General features: G+C 31.3%; 1 protein-coding gene across 5 annotated transcripts in view; it reads left to right on the forward strand.

Moving 5' to 3' along the window:
* LOC132756609 (otoferlin-like) overlaps positions 1 to 15918 on the forward strand; it is a 74235-nt gene extending 58317 nt beyond the window's left edge. For all 5 annotated transcript variants that reach the window (XM_060747722.1, XM_060747724.1, XM_060747726.1 and 2 more), the window contains 4 exons: positions 2876 to 3066; positions 6464 to 6645; positions 14467 to 14567; positions 15013 to 15918. In XM_060747722.1, coding sequence (XP_060603705.1) covers positions 2876 to 3066; positions 6464 to 6645; positions 14467 to 14567; positions 15013 to 15193 — 655 coding nt within the window. In that variant the 3' untranslated portion in view covers positions 15194 to 15918. The remainder of the gene's footprint in view (positions 1 to 2875; positions 3067 to 6463; positions 6646 to 14466; positions 14568 to 15012) is intronic.
* Positions 15919 to 17476: the final 1558 nt, after the last annotated feature.

The following is a 17476-nucleotide window of genomic DNA, read 5'->3' on the forward strand; positions in this document are numbered from 1 at the left end:
GTGGCATGGGTACGGTATGTGATAAAAAGAATGAGCAGTATAGTGATATTTGTATGCTTGACCGTTTTAGTTCAGGACAACTTGAGTGAATTGGATGTACTTAAATCTTCAGTTCTTGTTGAATTATACATGACATCACCAGTATGTTGTCAAAAAAAAAGTTATAATTAAAAGTCAACTTTATTTGATTTCTGTGATGTCAAATACTTATGTGTCATGCATTTTGCTCTGTGTCCGACCCTAAACTTGATGCTTACTGTCTGGGTAAACAAAATAATTTTTGAAAATAAAATAAATATTTCAAACCACAAGAACTAAAATTGTTAGATGCCAAACATATTTATATATAAAGATATCATACTGAAAAAAAAATGTTCTGTTATCATAAATGTCAAATGTGTGACATATAAACCGTAGGTTTTAGTTTTCCTACATAGACGATTCAAAGCGCAGTTGTATGCAGTTTGTAAAATCATGTCAGTGTTCCTTTTATTTTCCACAATATTTTGTTACCGTAAATTAATGACAATACTTAAATAGTTATTAATGTCATTGTAAAAAGAAACATCTTAAAAAAATTTCAACCAATAAGAAACACATTTTTCATTTTGGAAATTAAAATTTTTCATTAAATGTGAACTTTGATCGTAAGCATTTTGTAAAGACATTAAAATTGTTTAAAATGTTTCCCGATTTTGACAAAGAGACAAATTGCTTAATATGTACACCTGCATCATCACATAGAAGGTCAAACATCGCGCTTGAAAATACCGCCTTATTTGATATTACTTTCACGACTTTGGTTAGAGGATACGCATAAAAACATAGACGATACCTCAAAACTCACCGTTTTGTACGCTTTTTAAACATTTTTTTGAAACAAAGTTGTCAAACGTTCATATCTTATTTCTGTACCATTTAGGCTAAGGATGCAAACAGAACATCTTCCATATGAAACTGTTGCTATTTGATATTAAATGCTCAGTCAGTCAGAAATATACGTGTTGAAATATAAGAATGGTTGAAAGACCGATGAGAAATAAAATTTTCTGCAAATAATCGTAATGCGCCATCGTTGCGAAAATGTGCAGATGTCATGAAATGAAAAAAAATGCTATCTTCAAACAAGAAAGAGTATTAATATTCCTTGACTGGCAGCCGTAAAATGTTCACGATTAATTTTTTTTCAAGTCATTTCAAGTAATAATAATAATAAAAAAAATGAGAAAAAAATTCTACCATATCCAGATCCATAAATATATTTCTTGAATAAATAATAAAAAGAATAATAAATTTTTAAAAAAGGTACTTTAAATGACAATGCACTTTGTGTAAAGTACGTTGATAGAATGTTATTGTTAGTAGGGACGATAGATGAGTTATAATCCATTTAAGAGAAAGAAAGCAACACGGTAAATCATAAATATTCAACGATAAGAAAATATTCTTATTGAAAATATGTTGACAGGAAATTAGTCAAACTACGGGCAAAAATAGGTGACAGTACATAAAAGGATAAATCAGTTTTAAGCGTTTTCAAAGCCGGAGTAATCTTTACTGAAACTTTTTGGCGGATTTGTAAAATCGAACAATGCAAACTCGAATGGATTATAAGATAACTGTAGATAATCGTTAAAGAAAGTTGTGATTTATTCATTTTAGCTACCCCTTAATAAAATGTAACCCAATCTTTTAAACAACGGCCTTTTGTATGGTTTGGAAATAAAATGTCAGATAGGAAGAAAAAGCCATATTTTCAACACTTTTTATGTTCTTTTAACCTTAATTATGGTAATGACATGCAAAATAGGAAATTTCTTAATACTAGCTTTTTGAAAAGGTGATGTAAATAAATAAACAGGTACAGTTGGAAAATTATAGAATTCTTTGTATTTACAAATATAATGAAAAGAAATAAAAAACGTTAATTATTACCTTTCTTTACAGTATATTAAATATATTTTTTGTGAGCGGGGGGGGGGGGGGGGAGTGAAAGAAATGAATTGTTAATATTTTAATATGCTTATATTTTCTTTGGGACTTGTTAGAACACCCTTTCAGACAATCATCAAATATTTCATTCACTTGTTTATTTCAAGGTATTCAAAATTGTATACTTCTGTATTTGATTAAAAAAAAAGAAGAACCTTGACAAAATTAATATTTCTACTGCCATGCCAAAAATATATTAAAATTTTATCATTAATTATTGTAATGTTTATAATAAAATGATAAAATTAAGTACGGTAAATAGAAACTTGGTTTTGAAGTCATCAGGGTGTTGGTACAAAAAATAAGATTATTTTTATTTTCACATCAGGCCCATATTGTATATTGATAATTTACTTCACTTTATTTAAATTTATTAATGTCTGTGTTTCAACAATGTATAAAAAAAGAATTTCTTTTAAAGCAAACCACAAGAAAATTAATCAGATCTTTAGTAATAATTTTAAAATTATGCACAATTTGTATTCTTTTTACCTTCTGGATGCTTTTCACAATAATAGCCTAGTGGTACCCTCTTAGATAAATTACAGCATCATATCCTAGTCTTTCATTTTTTATTATACAATCTTTTAAATTAACAATGGATTGTTCCAGTTACAAAATGAGTCAAATCCATTCAAAAACAACAGGTTAAAAGGTCAAAATGTTTCAGAAATATAGAGAAAAATAGCAAGAATTATATAAAAATTTAAAAAGTTGCTTTATGAGATAAAAAAACAACATGTAAAAAAAAAAAATTGTTTACGCACCACTTCTAAAAATTAACAGACACAAACATGTGAAAAGGTCTACCAAAAGTTATAAATATTATTGTGTACAATATCATATGTGTTACATAATACATGTACATATTTATCTACTTCAGGTCTCTGACAGGGGAAGGTAACTTTAACTGGAGATTTATATTTCCCTTCGATTATCTGGTTGCCGAGGAGAAGATCGTGATCTCAAGGAAAGAGACTTTGTTTTCCTGGGATGAGACTGAAACTAAAATACCAGCACGACTGAATCTCCAGGTCTGGGACGCAGATCATTTCTCAGCAGACGACTTCCTAGGTAAAGTCATAAAGTAGTTCGTAGAAATTATTCACCAAAACCTGAAAGTTGTCTCTTAATGGCCTTTTCTTGTCAATTCTCTCACAGTTCATCTTAGAGATTCAAACCTTCTCTTACATACAATCTTTATGTGCAGATTTTGTAAAAGACAAAGTAGGCACTATTGTTATTTTAAACAAACATTTGTACATAAAAGAAGGCTTAAGACAAGTTTATTATACACCTTTTGCATAAAATTTAACACAAAAAAAAAACACAGAAAATTATGCGCAGAACGAAGAATTTCCTATCTGACTTGAACTCACCTCAATTGAGACATTGCAGAGCACCAACCTTTTACATTCCTCCAAAAATACATAAACCAAACAATTCAGACAGAGACCACAATGTGCAGACCGTAGAATTGAATATAAAAAACACATAAAGCTACATAACCTAGGTCTAAATTATTACTGGTAACAATTGATATAACAGCACTGTACTTGTCCATTCCAAATATGAGCATGGCATCATGGCATTAAAAAAATAAAGACTCCACACAAGACTAAATCAAGCAAAAGACATGGATCCCCTTATGGCTTATGCTGTAAATACTTTCATAGACGTGCTTCCAATTTAATGGGGGATTTTTTAAGAGCAAATCTTTGGCACTACATTGGGCGCAAAGTATGCACCAAGATATTACATGTTCTTCATATATTCAATTGCAAAGGTCAGCTCACACAACAGCAAAAAAAGCCAGTTTCCCCAAGTTTCAATACGGCAAATCACTCAGTAAAAGACATGGACATGTCATACAATGGTAAAATAGTGATGAAAACAAAACGTTATGTTAAGAGGAAGTATGGGTAAAAAAAGATTTGTGCAACAACGCTGTTGGGAATGAACCTGATCCAGGGATAGATTGGAAAGAAGAGATTTTCATTGCTACAAAACTGATTTGCGAGGAAGGGGAAAAAAGGATAATAAAATTTTTGTAAAATTTGTGGAGAAACTGTCCGTGCAATGAAGATTAATTGAAAATACTTACCACAAGCAAAATCAAAGTGCTGCAGCACTGAATGCGACGGACATGCAACCGGAGAGACACCAAGGCTTCTTTTAGAAAAACAAAACAAAATAAAAACAAAACACAAAATATATAACAGAGAAAATTTGTTCCATACAAGTTCGAGATTTGTAGAGCAATATATTTTGTGTCCCAAATTGATATAATTCAGATTTTCTACTTTCAAGCACTTAAATACAGAATGAAATTTATGCCTAAAAACTCTGGTCAAACTTGTAAATCAGTGTCCTTATCGATTTATTCTAAGAAATGATATGTAAATAGAAAAAAAAACTATCAACGAAATATTTCTAGAATAAATCCAGGCAAATAAACTTCAAACATAATACATTGTACATTTGAGAATGCTATTTAGAATTGCTTCGTGTTATATCATAGTGGGCATACAGACAATAAAATATAAGTCATTCGTATTTTTATTTCTCTTGGATATGTCTCATTAAAAAAAAAATGGTTAAAATCATCGGCAATTAATAGTGTATTTCTTAGATTTTTTTATTTACAAGGTAAAGATGTAGAGGCCAGAGCACATCGTTTTTATTTTAATTTAAATGTCACTTAAGCACTACAGTGTTTAGTTGTCCTTTTCAACTTCACACTAAATTCCATTTTCAACTTGTTTGCTTCTTACAATTGTATAGCATTTCTAAAACTATTGCATTACAATCCGCTGGTTGTACTTCCTAATCGCCTGTCCAAAAATCAGAACAGGTAAAGCAGAATCTATTTTTAGAATATCGAAGGTTAACTCATATCATGACCTAGTAAAATATGTAAACAAACCACAAGAATCGGAAGTAGAACTGATATTATAACTTCCTTACCATGATTTCAAGACTACATGGCGGTAAAGTGTCTTACATGCATTTTCAAAAATAGATATTTATACTAGCCATTGAACTGTATCTAATATATTAATAACTGCTGAATATTCAGCTAAACCCGCGGTATGAGTCACGAAAATAGTTCTTCTTTTATTAATGCGCGAGTTATCCTAGAGTCACGAAAACTTTTGATTTGTTAATAATAATGTTTTGTATAATGTAGAAATATTTATTTCCTACTAATAATGTCTTGGAACTCAGAGGTTACACTTTATTGTAGTATAATTTGCTGTCCTACTTTTTCGACAGCGGTAAATCGTTTCAGCAGTAATTTGCATATTGCACAATAATACTACGGGACTACAACGTTTTTATCAATAATATACGTTCATATTTTAACTTGGATAACTTAATTTGAAATTGAAAAGGCTAAATATGGAAGACATTAAGATATCCAGACAAAGTATGGGAGTTTTGAAGGATCAAATTCATGTACTATTTCTTGGGCTGTTAATTGGTTTAGGACACATTGCGCGAGTGTAGCCAACGAAATCCCATGTGTAGATGACTTAGCTCTGAACGCGCCTGAGGGCGCGTCCGTCGCAAAAATGAAGAAAATAATAAGGATACAACTAACATTTTATACAACAACAAAAAAAAAAAAAAGAAGAAAAAAAACTGAATTATAAAATAATTTGTTAAATAAAAACAAAAATGTTATGCACATGAGATTCAACAACAGACTTGGCTCTATTTTTAGAATTATGGTTCTATTTTTAGTAACATTCAAATAACATCCCACTTCAGAAACAGATTTTCTGTATAAAGGGTAGTACATACCTGAACTTAGTTTGTGATTAATAAATTTATAAACCTGTCTTGACATTCAAGTGTGTTCCTCTAACATTAGTTTATTTGCGAGTTAAAGTAATTTACTTATAACATTTATAGTAATAATAATATTTATTCATGAAAATGAAAAGCTTTTTTAGAAAAAATTTTAAAGCTGCATGCCTCAAGATGAGCAAAAATATTTCAAGAAAATAAAACTTGAGAAAAATGTAAATGTCTAAGAAAAGCAAAAAGATTCAAGTAATAATCTTCATGTTATAAAATATGTGGGATAAATGACTGATTTTGTAGATTTTGCACCATATTTCTACTGTGTGACTTAAACACAGTAAGGGCTATTTTTACCTAGTATTGACCTGTTTTTGGTAATTTATGTGAATTATATGTGTTGTTTGAAATGTGTAAATTATTTACTTTGTTCACTCCAAATGTTGTACTTTTAAATACATTTTCAAAATATTCATGAAAATTGGCATGAATCTGGAGGCAAATGCTGCTTGAATAAGAATTAATGAAAAATGTTGTGATTAATTAATAAATATTTATTACATGAAATTTTGCATTAACGAAATAACTCTTTCAAAATAGAAAAAAAAATCTTTAAAATTTGCTGCCAAATATGTGCCACATTCCATTCTTTTTTTATTTTTAGGTGCATTGACTTTGGATCTAAACAGGTTTCCAAGGGGAGCTAAATCATCAAAGTTATGTACGTTGAACATGTTAAAGAATGATGGAAGTGTTCCACAGATGTCTTTATTTAAGCAGAAACGAGTAAAAGGATGGTGGCCATTTGCTGTGAAAAATGAGCAGACGGATGAGCTGGAATTGACGGTAAGAATAATTTTTTTTTTAATTCATGCAACGTAAATTGCAAATTTTGATACAGAAAATATAAGACCTCTTTTTTGTGGGAATGGTTTTGTACTGTGTTGTTATTAAAACATTTTCAAGAGCTTTCCCAGTAAATTGTTTTTCTATCCATGAACAGGCTCAATCAAACTGACCCTGTAACATTTAATTTTCACTGTTTTAGACATTTGTTAGGATTCTTTATTATCCCCCGCCGAAAAATTTCAGCGGAGGATATAGAAATAGTCTCCGTCCGTCCGACCTTCCTTCCGTCCGTCCTTCTGTCCGACATTTTTGTCCGGAGCATATCTCTAAAAGTATTTGAGTTATCACCTTGAAACTTCATAGGTGGATAGACCTCATTGAGGAGGAGTGCAGTGCACAAGAATGATAACTCTACCTTGCATGATTTTTGAGTTATTGCTCTTTGTTATTTTTCAAAATTGATTTTTGTCCAGAGCATAACTCCAAAAGCCTATGAGATATTAACATGAAACTTCATAGGTGCATAGATCTCACTCAGGAGGTGTGCAGTGCACAAGAATGATAACTCTACCTTTCATAATTTTTGAGTTATTGCCCTTTGTTATTTTTCATACCTAATTTTTTAACCTGAGTGGAGCATAACTCAAAAAGTGTTTGAGATATCAAGATGAAATGTCATAGGTGGATAGATCTTATTGAGGAGGAATGTTGTGCGCAGGAATGATAACTCTTCCCTATACAATTTTTGAGTTATTGCCCTTTGTTTTTTTTTCATGCTTTTTTGTCCAGAGCTTATCTCAAAAAGTATTTGAGGTATCAACTTGAAACTTCATAGGTGGATGGATCTCCTTGAGGAGGAGTGCATTGCACAAGAATGATAACTCTACCCTGCATTATTTTTGAGTTATTGCCCTTTGTTATTTTTCAAAATTAATTTTTGTCCAGAGCATAACTCAAAAAGCCTTTGAGATATCAAAATGAAACTTCATAGGTGCATAGATCTCACTCAGGAGGTGTGCACTGCACAAGAATGATAACTCTACCTTTTATAATTTTTGAGTTATTGCCCTTTGTTCTTTTCATACTTTTTTCAATTCAATTTTTTTCTCAAAAAGTATTTGATTTCATAGGTGGATAGATTTTACTGAGGAGGGATGCAGCACACAAGAATGATAACCTACCCTGCATATTTTCAGTAATTGCCCTTTGTTATTTTCAGCCATCAGTATTCACATAGGTTTCAAATCTGTAATCACTATAGCCATCAGTTTTCATTACCAAAAGACCTCTTTAAATGGAATTATTCCGCTCTACTACATATACATTCTTCCAATGAGCAAACACATTCGGCGGGGGATGGCCATGTTGACATGGCTCTTGTTTCTCTTTATTTTACTGAATAGAAATAACTATTGCACAAGCTTCCAATTTTCAAGTATATTATTTTAAATGCAAAATGCAAACATGGATGAAAAAATGATTACGTGTATAATACTGAGCACGCATATAATGATTTCAATGCATTTATTTGTGTTGCATCGGATACGCATACATTAACCATATCGTTCATGCACAATTCACAAGTTGTACATTCAATTATTCCATTCAAACATTTATTTTACTGAAATGATAAAAAATTGATTGCTGAAGAGGTATTCTTATTTCATTACAAATATCAAATATTTACCAAAATTTACTAGGACAACCCTTGTATATTACAAAAATTCTCGAACATTTGGCTAGCTTTATACAAAGTCATGTATAGATAAAAGGAAAAAATCATGGTATTTATGTAATGAGATTTTTTTTTCCAAAAAATTATCAGAGAATTTGAAATTTTTTTATTTATTTATTTTTTTTTTTTTTTGAAAACCGGACACTTATGTGCTTAACTATATGAGAGGGTCTTATTTACATCAGATTGCAGTCAAATAAGAAATACAGACAAAGGTCTTCAAAATATCATTTATTATACAGTAAAAGATAAAGAAAAAATTGACCATAAATTCAAAAACTTTTGTAATTTACTTTTTGTAAATTGAGGAAACTTGACTTTTATGGACAGAAAGTTTTATATGACAGTAAAATTAGTGAAACTACAAAAGATTAGGGAACCGGCAACACAATGTGATATTAAATTATGAAAAATGAAAGTTTCTCGTTTTACGAAGGCCATCACCTGCCCTGCAAAGGTGTGGGATAGTACCACCATAGGGATAAACTACAATGTGTTATTAGATACAAAACATGTTTTCAGGGGTGCTCTTTTTGTTGGGGGTATGGGATCAATTTTTTTGGCTTTATTTAAAAAAAAATGTTTTTGTCATGAGGAACATGGTTTGTTCCTCTGTATGAAGACTTTGTATATGTTCAGTTGAGCCGTGTCATGACAAAACCAAAATAATGGGTTTGCGACCAGCATGGATCCAGACCAGCCTGCGCATCCGCGCAGTCTGATCAGGATCCATGCTGTTCGCTTACAAACCGTATTACAAGTAGAGAAACTGACAGCGAACAGCATGGATCCTGATCAGACTGCGCGGATGCGCAGGCTGGTCTGGATTCATGCTGGTGGCAAACCCATTACGTTGGTTTTGTCGTGACGCAGCTCAGTTTTAGCCTCACATAATTATGTTTGTAGTGTGAGGGCACAAAAAAATAAGATTTTTGCTGTCCAGTACGGACCAAGGACATGCTACAAGTTATGCCCTTAAAGGGTTAATTTTTTAAGCACAAATTGGTGGCAATTTACCTCCATGAGTATTAGCCAAAGATATGAATGTTGATCTAAATTAGGTCACGGTAAGACCTAAAATTTAGTGTACAGTAACCTGAGAGAATAAAAGAAAAGGAGGAAGTCCTTTAAATTTAATGGGCTGTTGGTGCCAAGCAAAGGGCCTGCTTTTCAAGCTGTCACACTCTGTACTAGTACAGTACTCACGCACCCAAGCTGTTTAACCTCTCATGATTTTAAAATCTATTCTTAGTGAATGAAGTGCTTTGAAATTATCATATTTTTTTATAAAAACATTTTTCACCGTCATCATTTAATAGGTTGATATAAAACAATTTATCATGTCATGATCCTAGAGATTTAAGCTGTAATAACTTTTTCATTTTCTTAAAAAATATCAAATTTCAAACTTAATGGTAACTTTACAATATAACGGATGATTTTTTTTTAGAGTAAAACTCTCCCCATTAACCATTGAATTGTTTTTAACGGCTAAAATATGTTTCAAACTTAATAAGGGTTATATAATTACTGATTAACAAAGAAATTAAAGTGTTAATTAAATTCTGTCATTTGAGTTTGTTAAAAATTAACGTGATGAAAAGATACCCGCAGCGGTAATTGTATATCTGTGCTACCAGCATAAAACCGGACCAATCAGTGCTTCAACAGTTGTTGCGTAATTTTGCCATTCCGTAAGTTGCAAATTCGCAGCTACAAAAATCCATAGCAAAAATGTGGCAGGATATAAGGGTAAAAACGAAAAAAAATGCCTCCTTAATGAAGGAAAACAATGAAAATAATTTGAAAGAAGTAACATCAGGAGTGAAGTGGGTAGATTTTTATTCCTTTCATTTCATTTGCCAGATGACACTGGCGATTGTGGGAGTGATTAGCAAATTGTGTGTTTTTGATGTAAATTATTGCATTGTTGTTTGCGTTGTTTAAACTGATGTTACCACAGAACATTTAATTAGTGAAGATTAGGCGAGATAAAATAACAATATATTCCCAGCTTAATGTCTCGGCCATGTTGTATTTGCATATTTGGACCTATTGTTTTTGGACCCCTGTGTCCGTCGTCCGTCGTCGTGCGTCGTCAACTTTTCACATAAACAACATCTCCTCTGAAACCAATGACTGCACATCAACCAAACTTTGCAGAAATGATCCTTGGGTGGTCCCCTTTCAAAGTTGTTCAAATGGTTCCGGTCTGTTGCATATGTAGGTCACAGGGCCAGAAAAGGATTTCAAAAAACACAAAATTAAAAAATCTTCTTGTCTGAAAGTACATGGGCCAGAGCTTTGATTTTTGGTATATGGTATCATCTATGGGTCCTCTACCAAAGTTGTTCAAATTTTGTCCCTAGTGTCAAAATTGGCCCCGCCCCGGGGGGGTCATAGGTTTTTCCTTATATGTCTATAGGTAAATCTAAAAAAAATCTTCTTCTCTGATTTGGCAAAGGCTACAGATTAGATATTTGGCATGAAACATTGTGTAGTAGACCTCTATCAAGTTTGTTCAAATAATGGCCCTAGGGTCAAAATTGGCCCCGCCCTGGGGGGTCATTGATTTTCATTACATACATATAGTGAAAACTTGAAAAAATCTTCTGGTCTGAAAGTAAATGGCCTAGAGCTTTGATTTTTGGTATATGGTATCATCTATGGGTCCTCTACCAAAGTTGTTCAAATTTTGTCCCTAGTGTCAAAATTGGCTCCGCCCCGGGGGTCATAGGTTTTTCCTTATATGTATATAGTAAAATCTAAAAAATCTTCTTCTCTGATTTGGCAAAGGCTACAGATTAGATATTTGGCATGAAACATTGTGTAGTAGACCTCTATCAAGATTGTTGAAATAATGGCCCTAGGGTCAAAATTGGTCCCGCCCCGGGGGTTCATTGATTTTTATTACATACATATAGTGAAAACTTGAAAAATCTTCTGGTCTGAAAGTAAATGGCCTAGAGCTTTGATATTTGGTCTATGGTATCATCTGAAGGTCCAATACCAAAGTTGTACAAATTTTGTCCCTAGTGTCAAAATTGGCCCCACCCCGGGGGGTCATAGGTTTCTAAATATGTATATAGTAAAACATAAAAAATCTTCTTCTCTGAATTGGCAAAGGCTACAGGTAAGATATTTGGCATGAAACATTGTGTGGTAGACCTTTACCAAAATTGTTCAAATAATGGCCCTCGGGTCAAAATTGGCCCCGCCCTCGGGGGTCATTGATTTTCATTATATACATATAGTGAAAAACTTGAAAAATCTTATGGTCTGAAAGTAAATGGCCTAGAGCTTTTGATATTTGGTATATGGTAATCATCTATAGATCCAAAACCAAAGTTGTTCAAATTTTGTTCCTAGAATTAAAATCGGCCCCGCCCTGGGGGTCATTGATTTTCCTTATATGTATATAGTAAAAACTTAAAAAATCTTCTTTTAAAGAACCCAAAGAGCTAGAGCTAAGATATTTAGCATAAAACATCTTCTAATGGGTGTCTACCAAGTTTGTTCAAATAAAAGCCCTGGGGTCAAAATTGGCCCCGCCCCAGGGGGTCATTGATTTTCCCTATATGCATATAGTAAAACTAAAAAAAATTTCTTTAAAAGAACCCAAAGAGCTAGAGCTAAGATATTTAGCATGAAACATGTTCTAATGGATGTCTACCATGTTCGTTCAAATAAGAGCACTGGGGTCAAAATTGGCCCCGCCCCGGGGGTCATTCATTAGCTCAACTTTTTTTTTTAGATATATACATATTATATATATACATACATATATATATATATACATAAATATATATATATATATACATATATTATATATATATATATATATTATATATATATCTTAATATATATATATGTATGTATATATATATATATGTAAGGAACCAATATTGTGTATGTATATATATTATATATAAAATATATATATATATATATAATATATATATATATATATATACACATACATACACACACACACACACACACATATATATATATATATATATATATATATCTTATATATATATATGTATGTATATTATATATGTAAGGAACCAATATTGTGTATGTATATATATTATATATAAAATATATATATATATATATATATATATATATATATATATATATATATATATATATATATATATATATATATATATATAGACATAAAAAATCTTCTTTTAGAAAACCCAATAAGCTAGACCTTAGATGTTTAGCATGAAACATCTTCTAATGGGGTGTCAACCAAGTTTGTTCAAATAAAAGCCCTGGGGTTTAAACTGGCCCCGCTCCGGGGGGCCTATATACAGGTGAGCGACTTTGGGCCATCATGGCCCTCTTGTTCAATAATGGTAAGAGTGCATGGGTACTTTTTTATTTGCAATAAAGCAGATCGGCTGTTTACAGTGTAAGAAGCCCAAAATACAATACCTTATTAGGTCATAAAGATTTTCAAAAAATGAGTATATGATACATAGAGTTCTCTTAATTACTTTCCGGTATGTACAAATGTACTGTACTGACAGATTCCCGGATAAGGAAATAATTGATGGTTAATAAGCATAAAATTCTTTTAATATTTATTCAATTAGATAAATAAAAAATATCAGATGTGTCGAGTAACATGTGTATATAAGTGCCTTTATCTTGTGAATTATCGTATATAATAATTCATTTTACGGGCGAGTATTGAGTTTTGGAAGATGTCATTGTTAAAACGAGAACAATCGGGCATTGTTTTTGAACAGGTTGTATTGATCTGTCCTCATGACAATAGTTTTAGATCAATTATCTGAACAAGAAAGGTCATTAATTCATTCATGGAAAATGATTTCATATTATTTATTTATTTGTTTGGCGTTTATTTTGTGCAAACTTGTATTGTAAGTTTAGGTATTGTTGTTATTAGAGTGCAAACTTTTAACCAAATGTTTCTGAAATAGATTGAGCAAAAAGTGTTTCGTACTAACTTAAATAGTTTTAGTTTTCTGTTTTTAGACTTCACTCTTATCCTAATTTCAGACTAGGCCCTACCTTCTACAAAAGAAAAATTCCTTTATAGTCTGCCCTAAAATGGATATTACTTTATAAAGTCAGACCTAAAATAGATATTACTTTTATTTCTCAATTTCTTATTTTCTCAAGCATCAGTCTTCCCCCTGTTTTTGATTCATTTTAGAATTTCTTTCTGAGTTCCAATCTGTATAAACTTTGCTTCTTTGACAAGTGGTTCATTAAGCGTATTAAACTTGTCATGATTTTGAATATAGAATTGTCTTGTATTGGTTTTAAAGGATTTTAAGATGAAAATTCTCATATTTAAACTGAACTAAATTTAACCTTTACCCTCTTTGAACAGGAAGTGTTTAGCCTTCGCCACCAGAATAGAGCCTGGTTTATACAGCCAGACTAGGCTCTATTCTGGTGGCTGACCAGTATAAAATATTAGTCCTAATATCCGCAAATTGATCATTGACAATTCCCAAAATGGTAGCTGTACAAGTCACATTTTATCCATTCCCACCTAAAGCTGAATAGAGTGCCATTATGGATAGACACATGCAAGAAGGTTTAGGGCAAATAAAGTCTGGTAGAATAGCCTTATTAAACTTTTGTACTGGTGTTTTAGGTAGAACAGCCTTATCTAATTCATACAAATTTATTTTAATTTGATTGTGTTGAAAGCTTTAAGCTAATTGAAACACCCTCTAATCCATCCTTGGGACCAACCAGTACTTAGCAATGAATGTAAAGTTTGTTACTCAAGAAAACATTGGCTTGCCCCTGACTGGGTCTGAACCCACGTTGTCAGCAATCCTTAAATTACTAGTCTGACGCATTAACCACTCGGCCATACCGCCACTCAACAGCCTCATTTGACTCTTGTACTGATGTTTTGAGGCTTTGGTTCTGGTTGAACAGCTTTATTTGACACTTGAACTGGACGCTTGTACTGAATTTTTAGGGCTTTCTATTTTTGCTTCTACCCTAGTATACTGATGTCATAGTGTTTCATTATTTTGGCTGTTGCCAAGGAAGCTGATATTGGTGTTTACCATTTTCAGGGTAAAGTTGAAGCAGAAATGCACCTGTTTACATCAGATGAGGCTGAGAAACACCCTGCTGGTCAGGGTAGAAATGAACCAGACCCATTGGAGAAACCAAAGTATGTCAGTTATACTAAAACATTTTGTCTTACATTGTATTTTTCTTTTAAACATATATCATATACAAAGGAATAATTTGTTCACTAAATAAAAGAGTTATTAATGTTCATCACTTTGCATGTAAATTTATTTCATTATTTTATATCAACAAAACCATAAAGTATGTTAACTTGATATGTATGTACATCTTTTAAGCACTTTTTGTTTCCTAGTTCACCTTTTGCTCAAATTTTGCAAAGGACTTTTTTGATGTGCATAGATTTATTAATCTCTGTCTTATTATACATTATTCTTTTTGTTCAAGTTATTGAAAATATCTTTATAATTATTCATTTACTGTTTTATTGAGTTCATATAATTAGAATTATATTCACTTTCTTGGCATTACTTTATTTTGTTGAACACATCATCATATATATCATTATGCACCATTTTTATTTCCAGTCGACCAGACGGATCGTTTATTTGGTTCTTGAACCCGCTGAAGTCAATTCGCTATATACTCTGGCATAACTACAAGTGGATGATCATAAAAATCCTCATTATTTTACTGTTAGCAGCACTTCTCGTTTTGTTCTTCTACGCGATGCCAGGATATACTGTGAAAAAGATGTTTAACGTTTAAGTTGCCAAAAAAAATTCCAAAAAATGTGTTTAATTTTCTTAGTGATCATGACTTAGATACAGCTGTGTTCATTTTTTGTTCCTTTTTTAAGACATTGCATGAAGTTACATCCACCTTCTGCTCATTCATTCATTTATTTTCAACAAATTGTTTTCCAGTCGACCAGATGGATCGTTTATCTGGTTCTTGAACCCGCTGAAGTCAATTCGCTACATTCTCTGGCATAACTACAAGTGGATGATTCTGAAAGTCCTTATTATCTTATTGTTAGCAGCACTTCTTGTGTTATTTTTCTACGCAATGCCAGGATATGCAGTAAAGAAAATCTTCAATGCTTAGAATAACTGACTTATTTTGGCTTTATTAGTAAAACCAGTGAAACAGATCATAGCAAATTTGCAGGCTATATAGTGAAAACAATATAGCAGGAATTGGATATCCTTGTGGTACACCAGAACATATATGTGATCAAAATCTGTGTAAAATTAGCAAACCACCTTTATTTATGTGTGAATGAGACTTGTTAGTGTTATGTCAAAGAGGAATTTTCCTTCAGAGTGTGCAATATTGGTTGATTTATTGATATTGAACTTTAGCTTGTTCTACAAAATGTCTTCATAGCAAATGTGAGGAGTAAAAAACAGTTAATAGTTATAGTGCAATAGAGCTGTGTAATTGATGCAAGATTTCTTCTTAAATGTGTGTTACCATTTTTTCAGTATCTATTTCTTAAATGAGCTATTATTACAAAGCTCATCAGTTTTGGTATTTTGAAAAGTTTTCATTTCTAAATAAAAAATCAGTTATTCTTATTACTAAATATTGGTTTTAGTCTTTTTTGTATTTTGTCATAATTTTCTAAAGTTGTTCATTGATCACAGTAGTGAACAATCAGATGAGGTATGTTTGAACGTCAAGATTTTATAATATTTACAAAATGTTTGAACAAGGTCTAGTAAATTATTCATGAAAAAAAGATATGACAATAACAAACTACAGACCTTGTGGTAAGTGATAATTTATTATTAGCAAATTATCTTGTATTAATAAAATACATATACTGTATTTAGATCTACTTGCATTTGATACAAACATTTTAATCTTCGGTCTTAAGTCAGTTAGATCATATGATACAAGTCTTATAACTGAACCAGAACAATGAATGAGAAGTATTGAACATCAAAAAGGATTATAATCCTTATAAAATGGAGACCCGACTTATAAACAACGTCTTGTAAGCAAGTACTAGTTAATTAAAATCATGTATAGTAAATGTACATGTATATGGTATGAATAAAATACAAAACATTTTGAGATTTTCTTGTAGAGGATTTTAGTGAAATTTTTATGCCTGAAATCATATTTGGTGTTTCTGAAATGTTATTTGGTGTGCATGAAATGGAAGAGCAGATATTTATTTGCTACTCAAAACTTAAAACAAAAATCATAATCGAAGTCATTTCCTATCAAACATTTAATTTTTTTATTTTATGAAATGAATTCATGTTGCAATAATGTGACATGGTTTCACATAATATATTAATTTATATAAGAGAGTATGATTTGTGTTTCATAGTAGATGATTTTGTATAATAATGAATGACTTTGTATAAAAATATATAAATATTTATAATCTGAATTTGTATAACAAGCATATGAATGTGTGTTAAATATATATTAATATGTTTAATGGATTTTGAATTTTTATAATAGTAGTTCATGAATTTGTATAAGAGTGTATGGATAAGTATGATAGCATTTGAATGTGTTTGAGGATTTATAAATTTGTATAACAGCACATGGATTTGTTTAAACTTGTTTTTTGTGAAAGTCATTCCATTTGTGATAAAATTCAAATAATGCATTAATGTTTCAACTTGTAATCACAAGGTGTTTTTGTTTGTAAATAAAAATTATTGATATTATAGGGACAATTAAAGTTAAGTTTGTTTCCTGTAACTTAAATGTTCAGCTGTTTTCTATTTCTATTTACAGTGCAACCTCTATAGAAAGACCCTCTGTAGACCATTGACCTCTTTACAACAACAGTATAAATTTTTCCCAAAGTCAAACATATCGATAAATTTAGCAAACACTGTTCATTAACAACCAAAATACTTTTTCTGCCAAAGATTTATGCCAAAATATTTCATGGGAAAAGGCTGTCTTCCCAGCTTATGGATTTGAGATCCTTTTTCACCAGTAAAGCTAGGAAGACCATTTTTGTGTGGACTTAAAAAAAAGGTTCCAAATAAAAGTTTTCCATAACAAATAGTGTCGATT

This window comes from Ruditapes philippinarum, unplaced genomic scaffold (assembly GCF_026571515.1).
Source record: "Ruditapes philippinarum isolate M1 unplaced genomic scaffold, ASM2657151v2 ctg740_1_1_1_1, whole genome shotgun sequence".
Lineage (NCBI taxonomy): Eukaryota > Metazoa > Mollusca > Bivalvia > Venerida > Veneridae > Ruditapes > Ruditapes philippinarum.